Below are 14161 nucleotides of genomic sequence, written 5' to 3'. Positions count from 1 at the left end.
ACCTCAGTTCCCTGATGGAGGGAACAAAACATTGTATCCTTCATTTATCTTTTGTTTTAGGTACATTGGCGGTCTTTTGGCTTTTCATCATGCATGCGCGGTGTGACAGAGCTTGTGCGTTTTTTAGAACTGACCCTATATATTTACCTTGCACGTTGCACACATACTCTGGTTTTATTTGCTCATAGTATTCTTTATTTAGATGGTTTGTAGAGAATTTCGCCATATTATCACTCTTTAAGTGCACAGATTGAGCTTCGTTGAGCATTTTAAAATGTCCCTAAATCTTCTTTCCCATATTATGATAATGGACACCATGCAGTTTATTGAATAGATTGTCACTCCCCTAATTCTGATGGTTTTATTATTTTGCAGATGCTGATACATGGTTGGTCTTTTTTTTTAAATCCCGCCTCCGTAACTCATCCCTCACCCTTACCATAGTAGGGGGGAAATATGTTTTTGGGACATTTTAAAATGCGTAGCAAAGCTCAATCTGCGCATTTAAAGAGTAACAATAAATGGCAAATAAAAATAAAGAATATTATGAGCAAGTAATCCCAGAATAAGAGCACAACTTGCAAGGTAAATGTCCCGGGTCACATGCACATAGTGCAATCTCTGTTACACAAGCAAGCATTAAAAAGTAAGTAAGCCTATAAGGATTAAATCTTTGCATAATCAAGACACTGTTGAAGCTAACAATTTGCTAACGAACAAGGGCAGCAAATGACCCCATTATACCTAAATCGAAAGACGTAATCTGTTGAGACGTCGGAACCAGTGAAAAGTTACATGTGCTCCCAGATATTAATGTTCTCTGCGGGCCGTGACTCATGGCCACTGACAGCCCAACATTACACCTTCGAAAATGACGGAGCACATTTTTAAACAGTTGCGCCTTTATATTTTGACCTCAGATTATAAATTTCAACAACCACATTGTGCTCTAACAAACTCCTAAAACTAGATTTTGCGACACAACAACAGATGTATTACAAAGGTTTGCCTGGGCTCAAATCAAACTAGACGGAAGTGCGGGTGCAGCATCCTTTTCAATTGAAATAAGCTCTCATCAACTACAGTACACACTCCCTGCCTATGTACAGCTCTCTCTCTTGAACACTAATACCGCCACTGACACTCTCTGTTCCACACTTACCTCCTGCTTTGACAGCTTATGCCCCCTTACATCTAGGCCATCTTGTGCATCTCCTTCTTCCCCCTGATTATCTGACGTTCTCCGCGAGCATCGGGCCACCCTCAGGTCTGTGGCGCAAATCTAAAGAACCCACTGACCTCAGTCTCTATCAGTCTTTCCTCTCTTCTTTCTCTGCTGATGTCTCCTTTGCAAAGACTCAATACTACCATCGTAAAATCAACAACTCGGCTAACGCTCGTACTCTCTATAAAACTTTCTCTGCTGTTCTTTGCCCGCCTTCCCACTCACATGCATCGGACTTAACAGCTGATGAGTTTGCATCTTTCTTCGTATTTCAGCATGCCTGAGTGACATTTCCCTCAGGATGTAGGACCATCACCTGCAGCAGAATTTTGTAAAAACAGAACTCCTTGTGATCCTGTCCGACCCTAAACTCAATCAAAACTTCTCCATTCAACTGGACCCATCAACCATCACATCTTCCAGAACGGCCAGAAACCTAGGAGTGGTGATGGAGGATCAGCTAACTTCACAGATCAGGTTGCAAGCACCACTCGGTCCTGTAGATTCATCCTCTTCAATATCACGAAAATTAGACCTTTCATATCCGAGCATGCTACAAGTCCTAGTCCAAGTTCTTGATCTGTCCAGACTGGACTATTGCAATGCGCTACTAGCTGGACTTCCTGGTTGCACGACCAAACCTCTACAGATATTCCAGAATGCAGCAGCAAGAGTGGTCTTCAATAAACCGAAGAGAGCACACGTCACAAACCTTCTCTGGATCGGTTTCACATTTGTGGAATGATCTGCCTGCTGCTAAAAGATCAGCAGATTCTGTGACCATGTTTAAGAATCGCCCGAAAACACATCTCTTCCGTCTCCACCTGACCGATCATTTCTGATTTATGTATCTTAAAAAAATTGAAACATGATTATTTAAGCTTAGATAAACTAAATACTGTAATACTTATGAATACATTTCACTAAGCTGGATCAAAAAAAAATATTCTCTAGTGTTTGTACGAGTCTTTTCACCAAAATAAATACAGAAGTAGAACTTAAAATTAAAAAACAATTCTTTGTATTTTTGTATTTTAATAGACTGCTGATTTCTTGAATAAACTAGGCTATACAAAAATAAATATAAAAATACTTAGATTAAATGTTTTTAAATACAAAACACTATTACAAAGATACTCTATGATGTTCCGATAAAGAGATATAGGTATTGCAAAATGGTTTCTAGGCTAACCTATTTGGTTGCTATGGGCGTGGCTTAGCATCTGTCATTTGATTATACTCTAAGCTATGAATTAAACAAACAAACCCCAAGTCTCTATTATGTTCTTATACAGAGATATAGGCATTGCTAAATGGTTGCTAGGCTAACCTGTTTGGTTGCTATGTGCGTGGCTTTGTAGCTTAATGATGTTTCAGGGATACTGATAGGTTGCCTTTGTTAAATAAGCCCAGACCCTTGTCTCTATGACACTGTGCTGCAAAGATATCCATCTGGACTTTTTATAATGGGAGTCTATGGGAGAGGTTGCTATAAATGGTTGCTATGGGCGTGGCTTCGCAACTTAATAACGTTTCTGAGATACTGATTGGTTGCCTGAGTAAAATGAGCCCACCCCCTTGTCTCTGAGTGGTTGTACTGCGAAGATTTTCAACACAGGACAAATAAATATGCCTTATATGGCATATTTCCTCTTCCACTATAAGTATAGGGGGAATTTTGGGGGGCTCTTACACCACAGGGGTGCAACTGACACCCATTGTGATAGATGTTCTTGTAGAGCCTGCCAGACTCTTCAAACAAGGTAACTCACAAGTTTCTACAACATCCTTACTTTGAGTTATGAGCCATCAAAGTTTGTCTCAATTTTAAGTCAATGGGAAATTTGGTGGTTTTGAGAGTCCGGTTTTCGAAAACCAGAACCTGGATCAGTTTAAAAAGATATAGCAACTCAAGTCAGACCAGTTTGAAGGTTTGTGGAAAGTTTGGTATGACATGTTTGGTACAACTGCAATGTAGCTTGAAAGTCAGAAATTTTTAGGGACGATAAGAATAATAATAATAAGCTTAGAACAAAGAACTGTATGTTGGCTTTGTCAAGCCAACATAATAATAGTATTTTGTATTTTTCAAATGGATGTATTTGAAACACTGCCTGTCCATGCAGTCTAATAAGGAGGTTAATTGGCCAAAATTATTTTAGTTTGAAAATACAAAAATACTAAGATAAAACATTTAAATGCAAACAATTATTTTTTTCAAAGGTATTTAAATACATAATAGCACAATCCATCACTGAGCTAGATTATATATAATTCTAGCTAGTCATCATGTAAACGTTAGCTTATCTTGTCATTGCTGCTGGTCACAGGGATCTTGATGACTAGCTTCCTGAAAGCAGCCCAATGACCCCTCAAAACACGTCCAAAGGAATGAAAACTAGCACAATTATTTTCTGGTCAAATCAAAGTTAAGAACTGCCAAAAGACGTTTCTTTGGCTGTATTTGCTTATCTTAATGGTTTCATTGGTATTGTATATATTTTTTGTTCTGTTTAACTCAAAAGATGTTTTGGGGGATTTAGAAAAGCAAAAACTTCTGGGTCACCTTTGACTACCATTATGATCTTTTCTGCTATAGTAGTCAATGATGCAAAATAATTTTCAGTTTCTAACATTTTACCAAATATATTTGTGTTCAACCGAACAAAGACATTTAAACAGGTTTGAAACAACTAGAGGGTGAGTAATACATAAAAGCATTTTTACTTTTGGGTTGGGTTGGGTGTCCCTTTAAAAAAGGCCACGCACTGAAATGGATGAGAAACGTGTTTTTATGTTGGTAAGACATACAAAAACTTGCTTAAGAAATAACGTCTTGGTTACGTATGTAACCTCAGTTCCCTGATGGGGTTCGCCCTTGAACTCTGACTACTATAGAAAAGGCCAATGAAATTTGGCGAATGAAATTTGCATGCCGGTCTCCGCCCCCGGATGTCCGGTATAAAAGGAAGCCGGCGTGCAGCATACACTTACCTCTTGTTCTAAAGAGCCTGACAGCCTCTCGCGACTGCAGCAGAATACGATACGTGTTTGTGGCATAAGGGACACAACGTCTTGTTCCCTCCATCAGGGAACTGAGGTTACATACGTAACCAAGACGTTCCCTTTCTGTCGGTCTCTCGACGTTGTGTCGAGAAAGACAGATGGGGTTGCCTATAGAAAACGCCACAATGCTGTAATGCGTCACAATCTCTAGCGAAGCGACTGTAACAGGCCTGGGCGTGTCAGCTCGATGCTTTCCTGAAACTGTAACCTTCCAGTGTGGTGGTCAGGGGGTTCCAGAGCTTTCTTGCTGAAAGTTGGGTACAGCCCTGACCGGTAACCTTTCACGGACGGAGGCCTTAACTCTCTACTGGCGAGAGGCCGTCCGGCTCGGGTTTACACCGGGTAAGCGCAACTTCCTTAATTAGGGATGAGCTGCAGAGGCCTACCCGTGGGGAGGAATATGGTGGATATAGGTATGGTCTCGTCCTTGGAGGAGAACGCATGGAACGTGCGGACTGAGTAGTTAACCGCAGGTGGAAGTCCACCTGGGGAAGCTCATAGGTTACCAGGAGTGGGAACCATTCTCATGAGGATAGATCAGATGGAACAGCCCATGGAGGGGGTGTTACAGACGTCCGGTAGCATTAGGTCCGGTTAGAGCTATCTGTGATAGGTCATATGGTTTCCTGGCCTAAGGGGGAAGGCTGCCCTGCCCAGCCAACCTCCAGGGGGTGCTTGCTTAGTGATGGATGGAATGCCTGTTCTTTACCAGTGTGTGGGTAAGAAGGAAGGTTGGTGAGGTACCAGTTTCTTAGCCATGTATTTGGGTAAGATAAAAGGTAGATAGCACACTGACCTAACCTCTTGGATGGTGGGAAGGTGCTTTCACGGGCATACGCCCCCCTGGATGCCAGTCCTACATGTCGCCACGCAGGACGTGGGCTGACACCGGGTTTACGCGAAGCCTTGCGAAGGTGTTTGGGCGTAGCCCAACCCGCAGCTCTACAGATGTCTGCTAGAGAGGCACTTCTGGCCAGTGTCCCAGAGGTGGCTATACCCCGTGTGGAGTAAGCCACTGCCAGTGGGCATGGGAGAATCTGAGATCGGAATGCCCTCGTAACGGCATCCACGACCGAGTGTGCCAGCCTCTGCTTGGAGACAGCCTTCCCCTTCTGCTGTCCTCTAACACAGACAAGGAGCTGGTCAGAGCTACTGAAGCTCTGCGTGCGGTCCAGGACACAACACGGATGGGGTTGGGTCTTCCTCCCGATAGGGAGCGCCTGCAAGTCCACCACTTGGTCCCAGAAGGGAGAAGTGGGATTTTTGGGCACGTATCGGGGCCTGGGTCTCAAGATAACGTGAGAGTTTGGCAGGGCCGAATTTAAGGCAATCCGGAGACACAGAGAATGCTTGGAGGTCCCCTACCTTCTTGAAGGAAGCGAGCGCCCATAGGAGGGCCGTCTTACTCGTCAGGTGAGGAAGATCGGAACCTCCGAGGGGCTCTTGGACCGATGTTAGGGTCCCAAGGGGGTATGGAGCAGAGATAAGGCGGATTCCACCCTCTCGCGCCCCTTAGGAACCTGGTGACCAGGTCGTGTTGCCCTAGAAACTTTTTATCCACTGAGTCGTGATGAGTGGCGATAGTGACTACATACACATTCAGTGTGGAGGGGAGATGTTAGTCTCCAGTCTCGTAAGAAGGCCAACAAAATCCTGATAGAGCAACTCTGTGGGTCTTTCTCATTGAGAGAGAGACACCAGGACGAGAAGAGGTGCCGTCTAGAGGCGTGTAACCGCCTAGTAGATGGGGCCCTGGCCTGGGTGATGGTCTCTGCCGTGAAGGGAGAGTAGCCAACCCAGGATCTTCTCGTCCCATCTAGAGACCAGACATGGGTGTTCCAGAGGTCTGATCTGGGATGCCAGATAGTGTCCTTCCCCTGAGAGAGCAGGTCCTCTCTCAGGGGAATGGTTCAGGGGGAGTCGCTGTCCAGAGCATAAACTCTGAAGCCAAGTGCGGTTAGAAGGTTACCCTTTGTGTACACAACAGATCTTGCGAGTGTGCCAAGATAAGCCAGTCGTCGAGATAATTTACTACCCGCACACCCTCCTCCCCTCAGTCTTGTGAAGACTATGGGGACAGGGACAGACCGAAAGGGAGAACAGGTCGATTGCCACGAAACCAATCTTGACACCTGATAGATGTCTGGATGTGCCTCTGCGTGAGCATCCTGAATGGCAGCTTGTGAAGGTGCTTTGTTCAGGGTACGCAGACCTATGACCCGCCGTCTTTCTTGGGAACGATGAAGTGCGGGCTGTAACCCACTGAACATCTTGGTTTTGAGGGATGGACTCGATACCCGTTTCGCCAGAAGGGTGGTGACCTCTACCCAAAGTACGGAGGTGTCCCTGAGAGATGATGCCCCGAAACTTGGGAAAGTCTCTGGCTAACTGGATCGAGTAACCAAGAAGGACCGTCCTCATTAGCCACCGAGACAGTGTGGGCAGCTCTCGAGCTCCCAGGGACTGTGACAGGGGGACCAAGCGGACAGTCTGCTTCACCATTCCCACGGAGGATGGTTCGATGGCTGGTGGAGCTAACCATGTCGCGGGGTTCCCCGGAGGGCCTCGCCAGGGTGTGAGGTCGGGTTTGCCGGGCACAGCCCAGAGGAGTGAGCGATCAGCTGCAAGTACACCCAGGGAGAACAGAAAACTCTTTGCGAGTAAGTGGGCGCCTGGCTTTGGAGACGAGGCAGGAGCCATCCCGTAACGACCGGTCAGAGCCGTAGCTGTGAAGGTCGGGCCCGATGTTGTTCTCCCTGGTGTCTTCATGTCAGTGTCACTTCTCGCGACAAGGTTGCTGACAGGGTGGAGGTTTCCCCCTCGACCTCTGCTTCCGGGGTGCCGCCTATGGGGGCACAGGAACCGGAGCCGATGTCGAAGGGGTCCTGGGTTGCCGGTAAGCAGACGTCAAAAAAAGGCAGTCTGGCCCGCGGCAGCGCAAGCTTTTGACACCAGTGATGCCGAAGTCCTACACGCTTTGGACAGTAGGCGTGGCTGATTCCCCCAGGTCGTAGATCGCTGTCATCACAGGTCCACCCGGGGTATCTCGACGTAGCCTTTGGGTTCCTCACCATCGAGGGAAGTAAGGGAGCCGGAGCTGGTTTGACTGGAGCGGTCTGTGAGTGGAGCGCTCCAAGTTTTACACAGCTCCTCAAGCACCTCCGGGAAAAAATGGACCCGGGTTAGCACGTTTGAAATCACTTCTGCTTCCTCCTGAGCTCGACCGCTGGGGGTGGAGCTCGGATTCGTCAGAGTCGGATGCCAGTCTCCCTCCGATGCTGCGAGCAACATCTCATCTATGTCACACATCGTTTCCAAGTGTGTGCCTGAGGATCCGGAAGGTATGCCACCGCTGATTGGGGAATGTTCAGAAGAGCGAATCGGGGTGCGATCAGCCCGTGAGCACTTGGCTGGCGGGTTTACGTTCGCAGAGGTCCCCACATCACTAACGCTGCTAATACAGGCGGACTTCGGGGCCATAGCCACCGATGTCATGCCCCGGGTAGCAGATGAAATGGTGGCTGGTACCTGTAGGAGCCACCCGTGACCACAACTTCTGAATGACAATCTGCCCGCAGTGCGGGCAAGATGTGTAAACGAACGCTGCTTCAGCGTGCTGGACGCCCAGACACCTAACGCAACAATCGTGTATGTTCCCCTCCTCTAGGAGGGTGCCGCACCCAAGAGAACAGCAGGACATGCTGCGGTGGAGAATGCTCCGTCCTGAAAAGGACCTTTTTTAGAAAAAATCTCTAACACCTCTGGAACTGGCAAGACGCCCAGGAGAAGGTCGCTGCAGGTAAGGACGATCCGCTGCTCTATATCGTAGATCCGGCAATGTAGAAGAAGAATTTGTTGAATTCTTTTTTGTTCGTAGTCATGAGCAAAGGCTCTAAAGAACAAAAGGTAAATGAAATTTGGCGAATGCAATTTGCATGCCGGTCTCCGCCCCAAATTTCATTGGCCTTTTCTATAGTAGTCAGAGTTGATTGGTTCTCAAGGGCGAACCCCATCTGTCGTTCTCGACACAACGTCGAGAGACCGACAGAAAGGGAAGCATGGTTAAATTTATTGGATATGAATAATGTGTACAAGCACGTCTAGACTGAGTATAGCGCTGTTCAAATGTGACATTTGGCAGCGGGAAGAATCAACTGTTGCACACTCACAAAGATTTCTTTCATTGTGGAACATGACATGCACCTTACGGAACCTTGGTAAAAGCATAATTCGGATGCATGGTCTAATACCATCGTTATATTTTCTCTTTGGTTGAGCTGTGCTCCCGCGTCCTTCCCTGTACTGTAGCCTGCCTGTCAGACACTTCCTCCCCACACTTTTGAGAACGGGCTAGTCCTGGAATTGCCTGCTATTCATCGGAGTATGAATACACATTAAGAATCTCATGAAATGTAATTTATCCTAAGAATATAAATAAGATTTTGGAGGCTGTAGTACATTATGAAAGTAGCCCATAATCCTGCAACCCGCGGCTCCATAATCCAGCGTTATAACCACAGTTTATATAACATTCATCACCCAAATGCAGTGAACAAACAACACTTCGCGAACGTATGCTCTGTCTCTATCCCGCTTTTAAATGAAAGTGACGTCTGCGCATGCTCCTTCTCCTGTGGCCATGACGTGTTCTTTTCCGGCAGAGTTGTCCAATAAGGGACCAAGAAAAGTTGTTATGAAACAGTTTTATATGTTCGAAAAAAACTTTCCAAAACCTGTACAATCGCTGGGGGAGTGTATCAGCACAGAAATACTACGTAATGCGCCCAACAAATTTTTGGACAAGTTGACCATTTTAAGCATGAGAAGACAGCACGTTTTACATTGTAAAGAAGTCAAAATGCATTACATGTCGTTACTTTTTTTTAATTAGCACTTTTCTCCTCGTTATGACTATTACATCGGGGGGGGGGGGGGGGATTAGGTGGGGTACAATGGGGTTTCATTTCCCCATGACAATTGGCAAGAACATCCACTACAACTTTCCTAAATCATTGTTCATGTGTATAACCAATAGGTTCATTTTGAGGTCCTTCGATCTGATATTTGATTATTGTTTGAATGCCACAGATATTTTAATTAATTTTGCACAATGGAATTTAATGCCTACTCTAATGAATTAATCGAAAATGAAAACGAATATGATCATTAGGACATTGTTTTCATTTTATTAAATTGTTGTTATGTTTATCTTTATTTTTCTTCAGTCCATGATGAGTTTCGTACTGCCTCAGTGGAGGGTCCATTCCATGGCGTTGACCTAGAAGACTGTGGCTACAATGTCCCTCAGACTGATGAGTCCACACTTATGACAATCGCCTACATTATGGCTGGCATCTGTGCCCTGTTTATGCTGCCTCTGTGTCTCATGGTCTGTCAGTGGCGTTTTACACGGTGCCTTCAGCCGCTGGGGGCTGGAGACTTCTCTGATGACATATCCCTCCTGAAGTGAGCCATCAATAAACAAAGGGCGATAACACTGTTTGCATCTTTGAGGGCATCAATGAAAACCCCTCAAACAGAGGATAAACACCGGCAGAACGACAACAATTATAACTATATAATTGGAATCCTGTCTTGGAGGGATTTTGATCTCTCAATTTCAGTTTGACTATATGTGATATGTGAATGATCCCATATCTTACAGGTTGGATAGTTGTTTTGGGAAAAATGTAGTAATGCTTAAGTAAAATACTGTAAAGCAGTGGTTTTCAAACTGGCGACTATGGGTGCCCAGGATGCATCCAGGGGGACCAGAGTTTTTGTGGCATTTTATGAAATATAGAAATGTATCATACATTTTGTGTAGTTATACATCTGATAAAAAAGACCACAAACCAAAATAATTGCTGGTTGAGCATTACATAATTGAATATGTATTTGCTTTAATTAAAATTCTACTTAAGATTACAAGTCTTTAATTTGGGGGGCCTAGGATGCACCCCACACAATGGGGTCCTTACAACTAATTTTTTTGAGAACCACTGCTGTAAAGTATATGTGAGTGTGTGCATCTCTCTCTCTCTGTGTGTGTGTGTGTGTGTGTGTGTGTGTGCAAGAGATAGAATTTGTGCACAGCTAGGATGTCATATACTAATATTTGAGCATCAAGAAATGCAGAGTATAATGTTGGGAATGCATTTTTGTTTCTTTTATTACAAACATCATATTCAAGTATCTGTCAACCAAGGAATTAAAATGTATTATAATAGGTATTAAAATACATTGCAGAGACATATTGTGAATGTCATAATTAAAAGCTTACAGTAAATAGACCAATATGTTCAACAGTTTACAATAGGTTGTATTTGTTCACATTAATAAATGCATTAGCGGAAAGTAACTAACAATGAGCAATAAAGAGTTTCTGCAGTTTTTGCAACTTTTGATTTTAACCCTCATGTTGTATTCAGGTTATTTTGACCCGAAGAAAATGTGCTTTTCACAAAATATACAATCTAATGTTATTACATTGGACTGAAACTGACTTTGTTCACACAGACTATAACAACGTCTCCGGAAAAAAAAATGATGATTTTTGTTGATTATTGATTGATTTTGTCCCTTTTGTTTTTTTATTCTACCTTGTGGTGTTCCCAGTCAAAAAGTACCGACCTACAGAACATAGCTTATAAATCTCTTGTTATGCAACATTATCACCAAATATTGGATTCAACCTTTTTGTCAACTGGTTTTCTTTCAGTTAGGACAGGTTTTGTATTTCTTTTTCAAACTGATTTAATATAGCCCGGCTCTCATTCATTCGCTTAGTTTTGAATTTCTGTACAGTTTGTGTTGCTCTATGAAATTGTCTTAGTATTAAAGTGTCAGTGGGTTTGTTTTTGTTTGTCACATTTACCAGATTTGACAGACAAAGTCATATTGTTGTTGAAGTTTCTATCATTTGCTAATTAAAAAGTACAGCTTACTGGAATAAGACAGAATTGTTATTGTCTATGAAATGTTCCAAGAGATGTTCTCTGTCATGAAGCCATAGATTTTAAAAAAAGCCTTATGTTTTTTTGTGGAGAGAGACATTTTGGCCTTCTTTTCTCTCTCTCCGGTCTCGTCTCTGTTCCCGCCCTCTCGGTGCTTGTTTATCTCTCCATCAGTGTTTCATCCCCGACACCTTTCCCTTGTTAATTATCATTTTGTTAGTCTCCCTTTTAATGCCCTTTTGTTTGCAGTGCTGATTCGTTTTGTTTGATCCGCTTGTATGTAAAGCTCTTCCTTGTATCTTGCCTTGCCTTGTCTAAAGACTCTAGCCTGTTGGATTCCGTGCCTAGTTTTAGGTTGTGTGCTTAGAATGTTGTGTCTTCATTATTTAAATAGTAAGTAGAGTTATTCTGTCTTCTTGTTTATGCCCCAACGTGGGAAGTCTTCGTTTTCTTGTTTATTTATTGCAATGTTCCTGTTGTCTCCCCATCGCAGGGTTTTGTTTTATTAAAGTTCTGTTTTGTTACCACTTCACTGCTGCCTGCATCTGGATTTTTCCCCTTACATTTCGTGACAGTTCTCTTTATGAGCGTTGATGTGTTCTTGTATGTCAAAATGGTCAGATTAGACACAGAAAAGGAACAACTGTTACTTCACACTCTTGTACAGAAAATACAATGATTTCAAAATAAATGTTTATTTTGTGATCTTCCACATTAACTTTCAATTCGGTCATTTTTTAAGTTGCATAAGCTCAGATCAATAAAGGCTACGATTACTTGGTTTGGAAAAGAAATACAAAACAAGTCTTAAATGATAGAAAACAAGTTGACAGAAAGATTGAATCTAAACTTTGGTGATACTATAGCATAACAGGTGTTTCTAAGCTATGTTTTGTAGGAAGATTTTGACAGGGAAAACTACAAGTGTGATTGAGTTTTCAAAACAGCACAAGGGTTAAAAATGTACCAGTAATACTGAAATTATCATGAAAAAATATGAATAAATGCTTTTGAAGTATTGTTCATTGATAGTATATTTTCGGTAATGCATAACTAATGCTAATGTTAACAAATAATTGTTCAAACAAAATGATTTAAAAAATGTATTAGGACAAGCACATAGCCTATGTTAAATGCACTGTCCTAATCAAATCTCCTGAATAAACCCGCTTAAAATGTGTCTAGTTTTAAAAGTGTATCAAAGGAAATCCAGATTGGCAGCTGTTGAACGTGTATTAAAATGTGTAACCTATCTGCATGTGACCTCTGCATCAACTTTTTAGTTGTAAGAATGTGACACATTATTCTTATTATTATTATATACAGCCACAAGACTGACCAATGTGCTGTACATTAGAATGAAAATCTAAAACCAGAGGAAAAAAGTGAATTAGCGGTAGGCCAGATCAAACAAATATGTTTTTAAACGAGATTTAAAAATGAAAAGCGAGGGTTCCACTCTGATCTCGAGTGGCAGATTGTTCCAATTGCCAGTTATCCTGCAAATTAATCAAAAAGACAATATTACAGTCATTAATTTGTTTGATAATATTTTTTTGAAGGAAAATAACATAAATATTAATCAAACTGTAAAATTATAAAGTGCGTGTAATGTTTGTGAAGCGATTTGATCAAGGTGAAATGAGAGCTTAATATTGTCCATTAAGGGTCAAACTCGTGAAACGGGTTATTTTAAAACATGGTTTCACTGTTTTATGACACGGGGAATTATTGGTTTATCTGACGAGTCACCCCTGGTGCAATCAGCGTCGCCATGGAGACGGAAGGAATTAGAGCCTCACACCTGCCAGACATCAGAGGCTCTTAAACACAGGGCTATAAAGAGCCCAGGAAGACGGAGTGGAGGTGAGCAACGTCTCCATTCAAGACAGACCTCTCACGTGGTTTCTTTCTTTTGTAGAGTCCGAGGGGAACTAAGAGGACTGAACCGCAGAGTTCCAATAGCTACCCTCGACACCAGAAGAACGCCGCCTAAACAAGAAGGAAGCTACAAGGAAACCCTGAGAACCCGGAAGTCAAGCTTCAGTTGTTTTGTTTTCTTCCGTCTCCTCCGGGGACTTTTAATAAATATACCCTCCGGGGCACATCTGTTTAACCCCCTCATGTATGTGTCATTGCATCACCCGTCACAGTTTACATCACAGGTACATGTGTTTAATTGACCGACAAGTATTCATATTTTAGAGTATCGGATTAGCAGGACTGAATGATATGATTTTTTGAAGCACTCGCCAGCTAATGCATCAGCCTTGTCTTCTGACCGTGAAAAAGAACACAGATTTACTTAAAAGAACTTTAGAGCAGGTAGCCAGATTGAAGTTAAAGTGACCTTGTTTGTAAGCAATAGACACAGAAACCATCAAGAGTGGTCATTTGCACTCTAAAAAGCAATTTGTTGAGTCAACTTTAAAAAGTTTGTTACCCCACTGTCTTAAAAATATTTTTGTTAAATTGACAAGAAATGTTTTGTTGAATTAACTTGTTGAATCAACCTAAGTTGATTTTAAGTAATATTTTCTAGTCTATATTATTTTTAATCTTAAACAATTGAAAATATTTATTATTTTAACTTAGCCATATTAGTTAATTAAACTTAAGCACATTTGTAACCCTGCTGCCTTATATTTTTTTATTAAGATGACAGAAATATTTGCCCTGGGTTATCTTGATCATAACAATTTATTCCAACGTTTTATAGGTGTGATGAACTGGGCTTGTTTATTGTTTTATACTGTTCTACTTATGACGTACGCGTGGTTTCATATTCAAAAACATCAAAATCAGTAAGTTACAGGCTATTTTTTACCCGGGTTTTGAGGCCGACTTGACAAATGATCAGTTTGAATGGGCGTTCCGCCATGAAGACTTGGAAGTATACATCCACTGTTATGAT

At 42.5% G+C, this 14161-nt stretch overlaps 1 protein-coding gene across 2 annotated transcripts in view; it reads left to right on the top strand.

The window, feature by feature from the left end:
- The window catches only part of bace1 (beta-secretase 1), a 42747-nt gene extending 30242 nt beyond the window's left edge, over positions 1-12505 (top strand). For both annotated transcript variants that reach the window (XM_056757510.1, XM_056757509.1), the window contains one exon: positions 9517-12505. In XM_056757510.1, coding sequence (XP_056613488.1) covers positions 9517-9761 — 245 coding nt within the window. In that variant the 3' untranslated portion in view covers positions 9762-12505. The remainder of the gene's footprint in view (positions 1-9516) is intronic.
- The last annotated feature ends 1656 nt before the right edge of the window (positions 12506-14161 follow it).

The sequence above is a fragment of the Triplophysa dalaica genome, chromosome 9, assembly GCF_015846415.1.
Source record: "Triplophysa dalaica isolate WHDGS20190420 chromosome 9, ASM1584641v1, whole genome shotgun sequence".
NCBI lineage: Eukaryota > Metazoa > Chordata > Actinopteri > Cypriniformes > Nemacheilidae > Triplophysa > Triplophysa dalaica.
The sequence above is the reverse complement of the archived record's forward strand: the minus strand, read 5'-3'. Positions and strand labels throughout refer to the sequence as shown.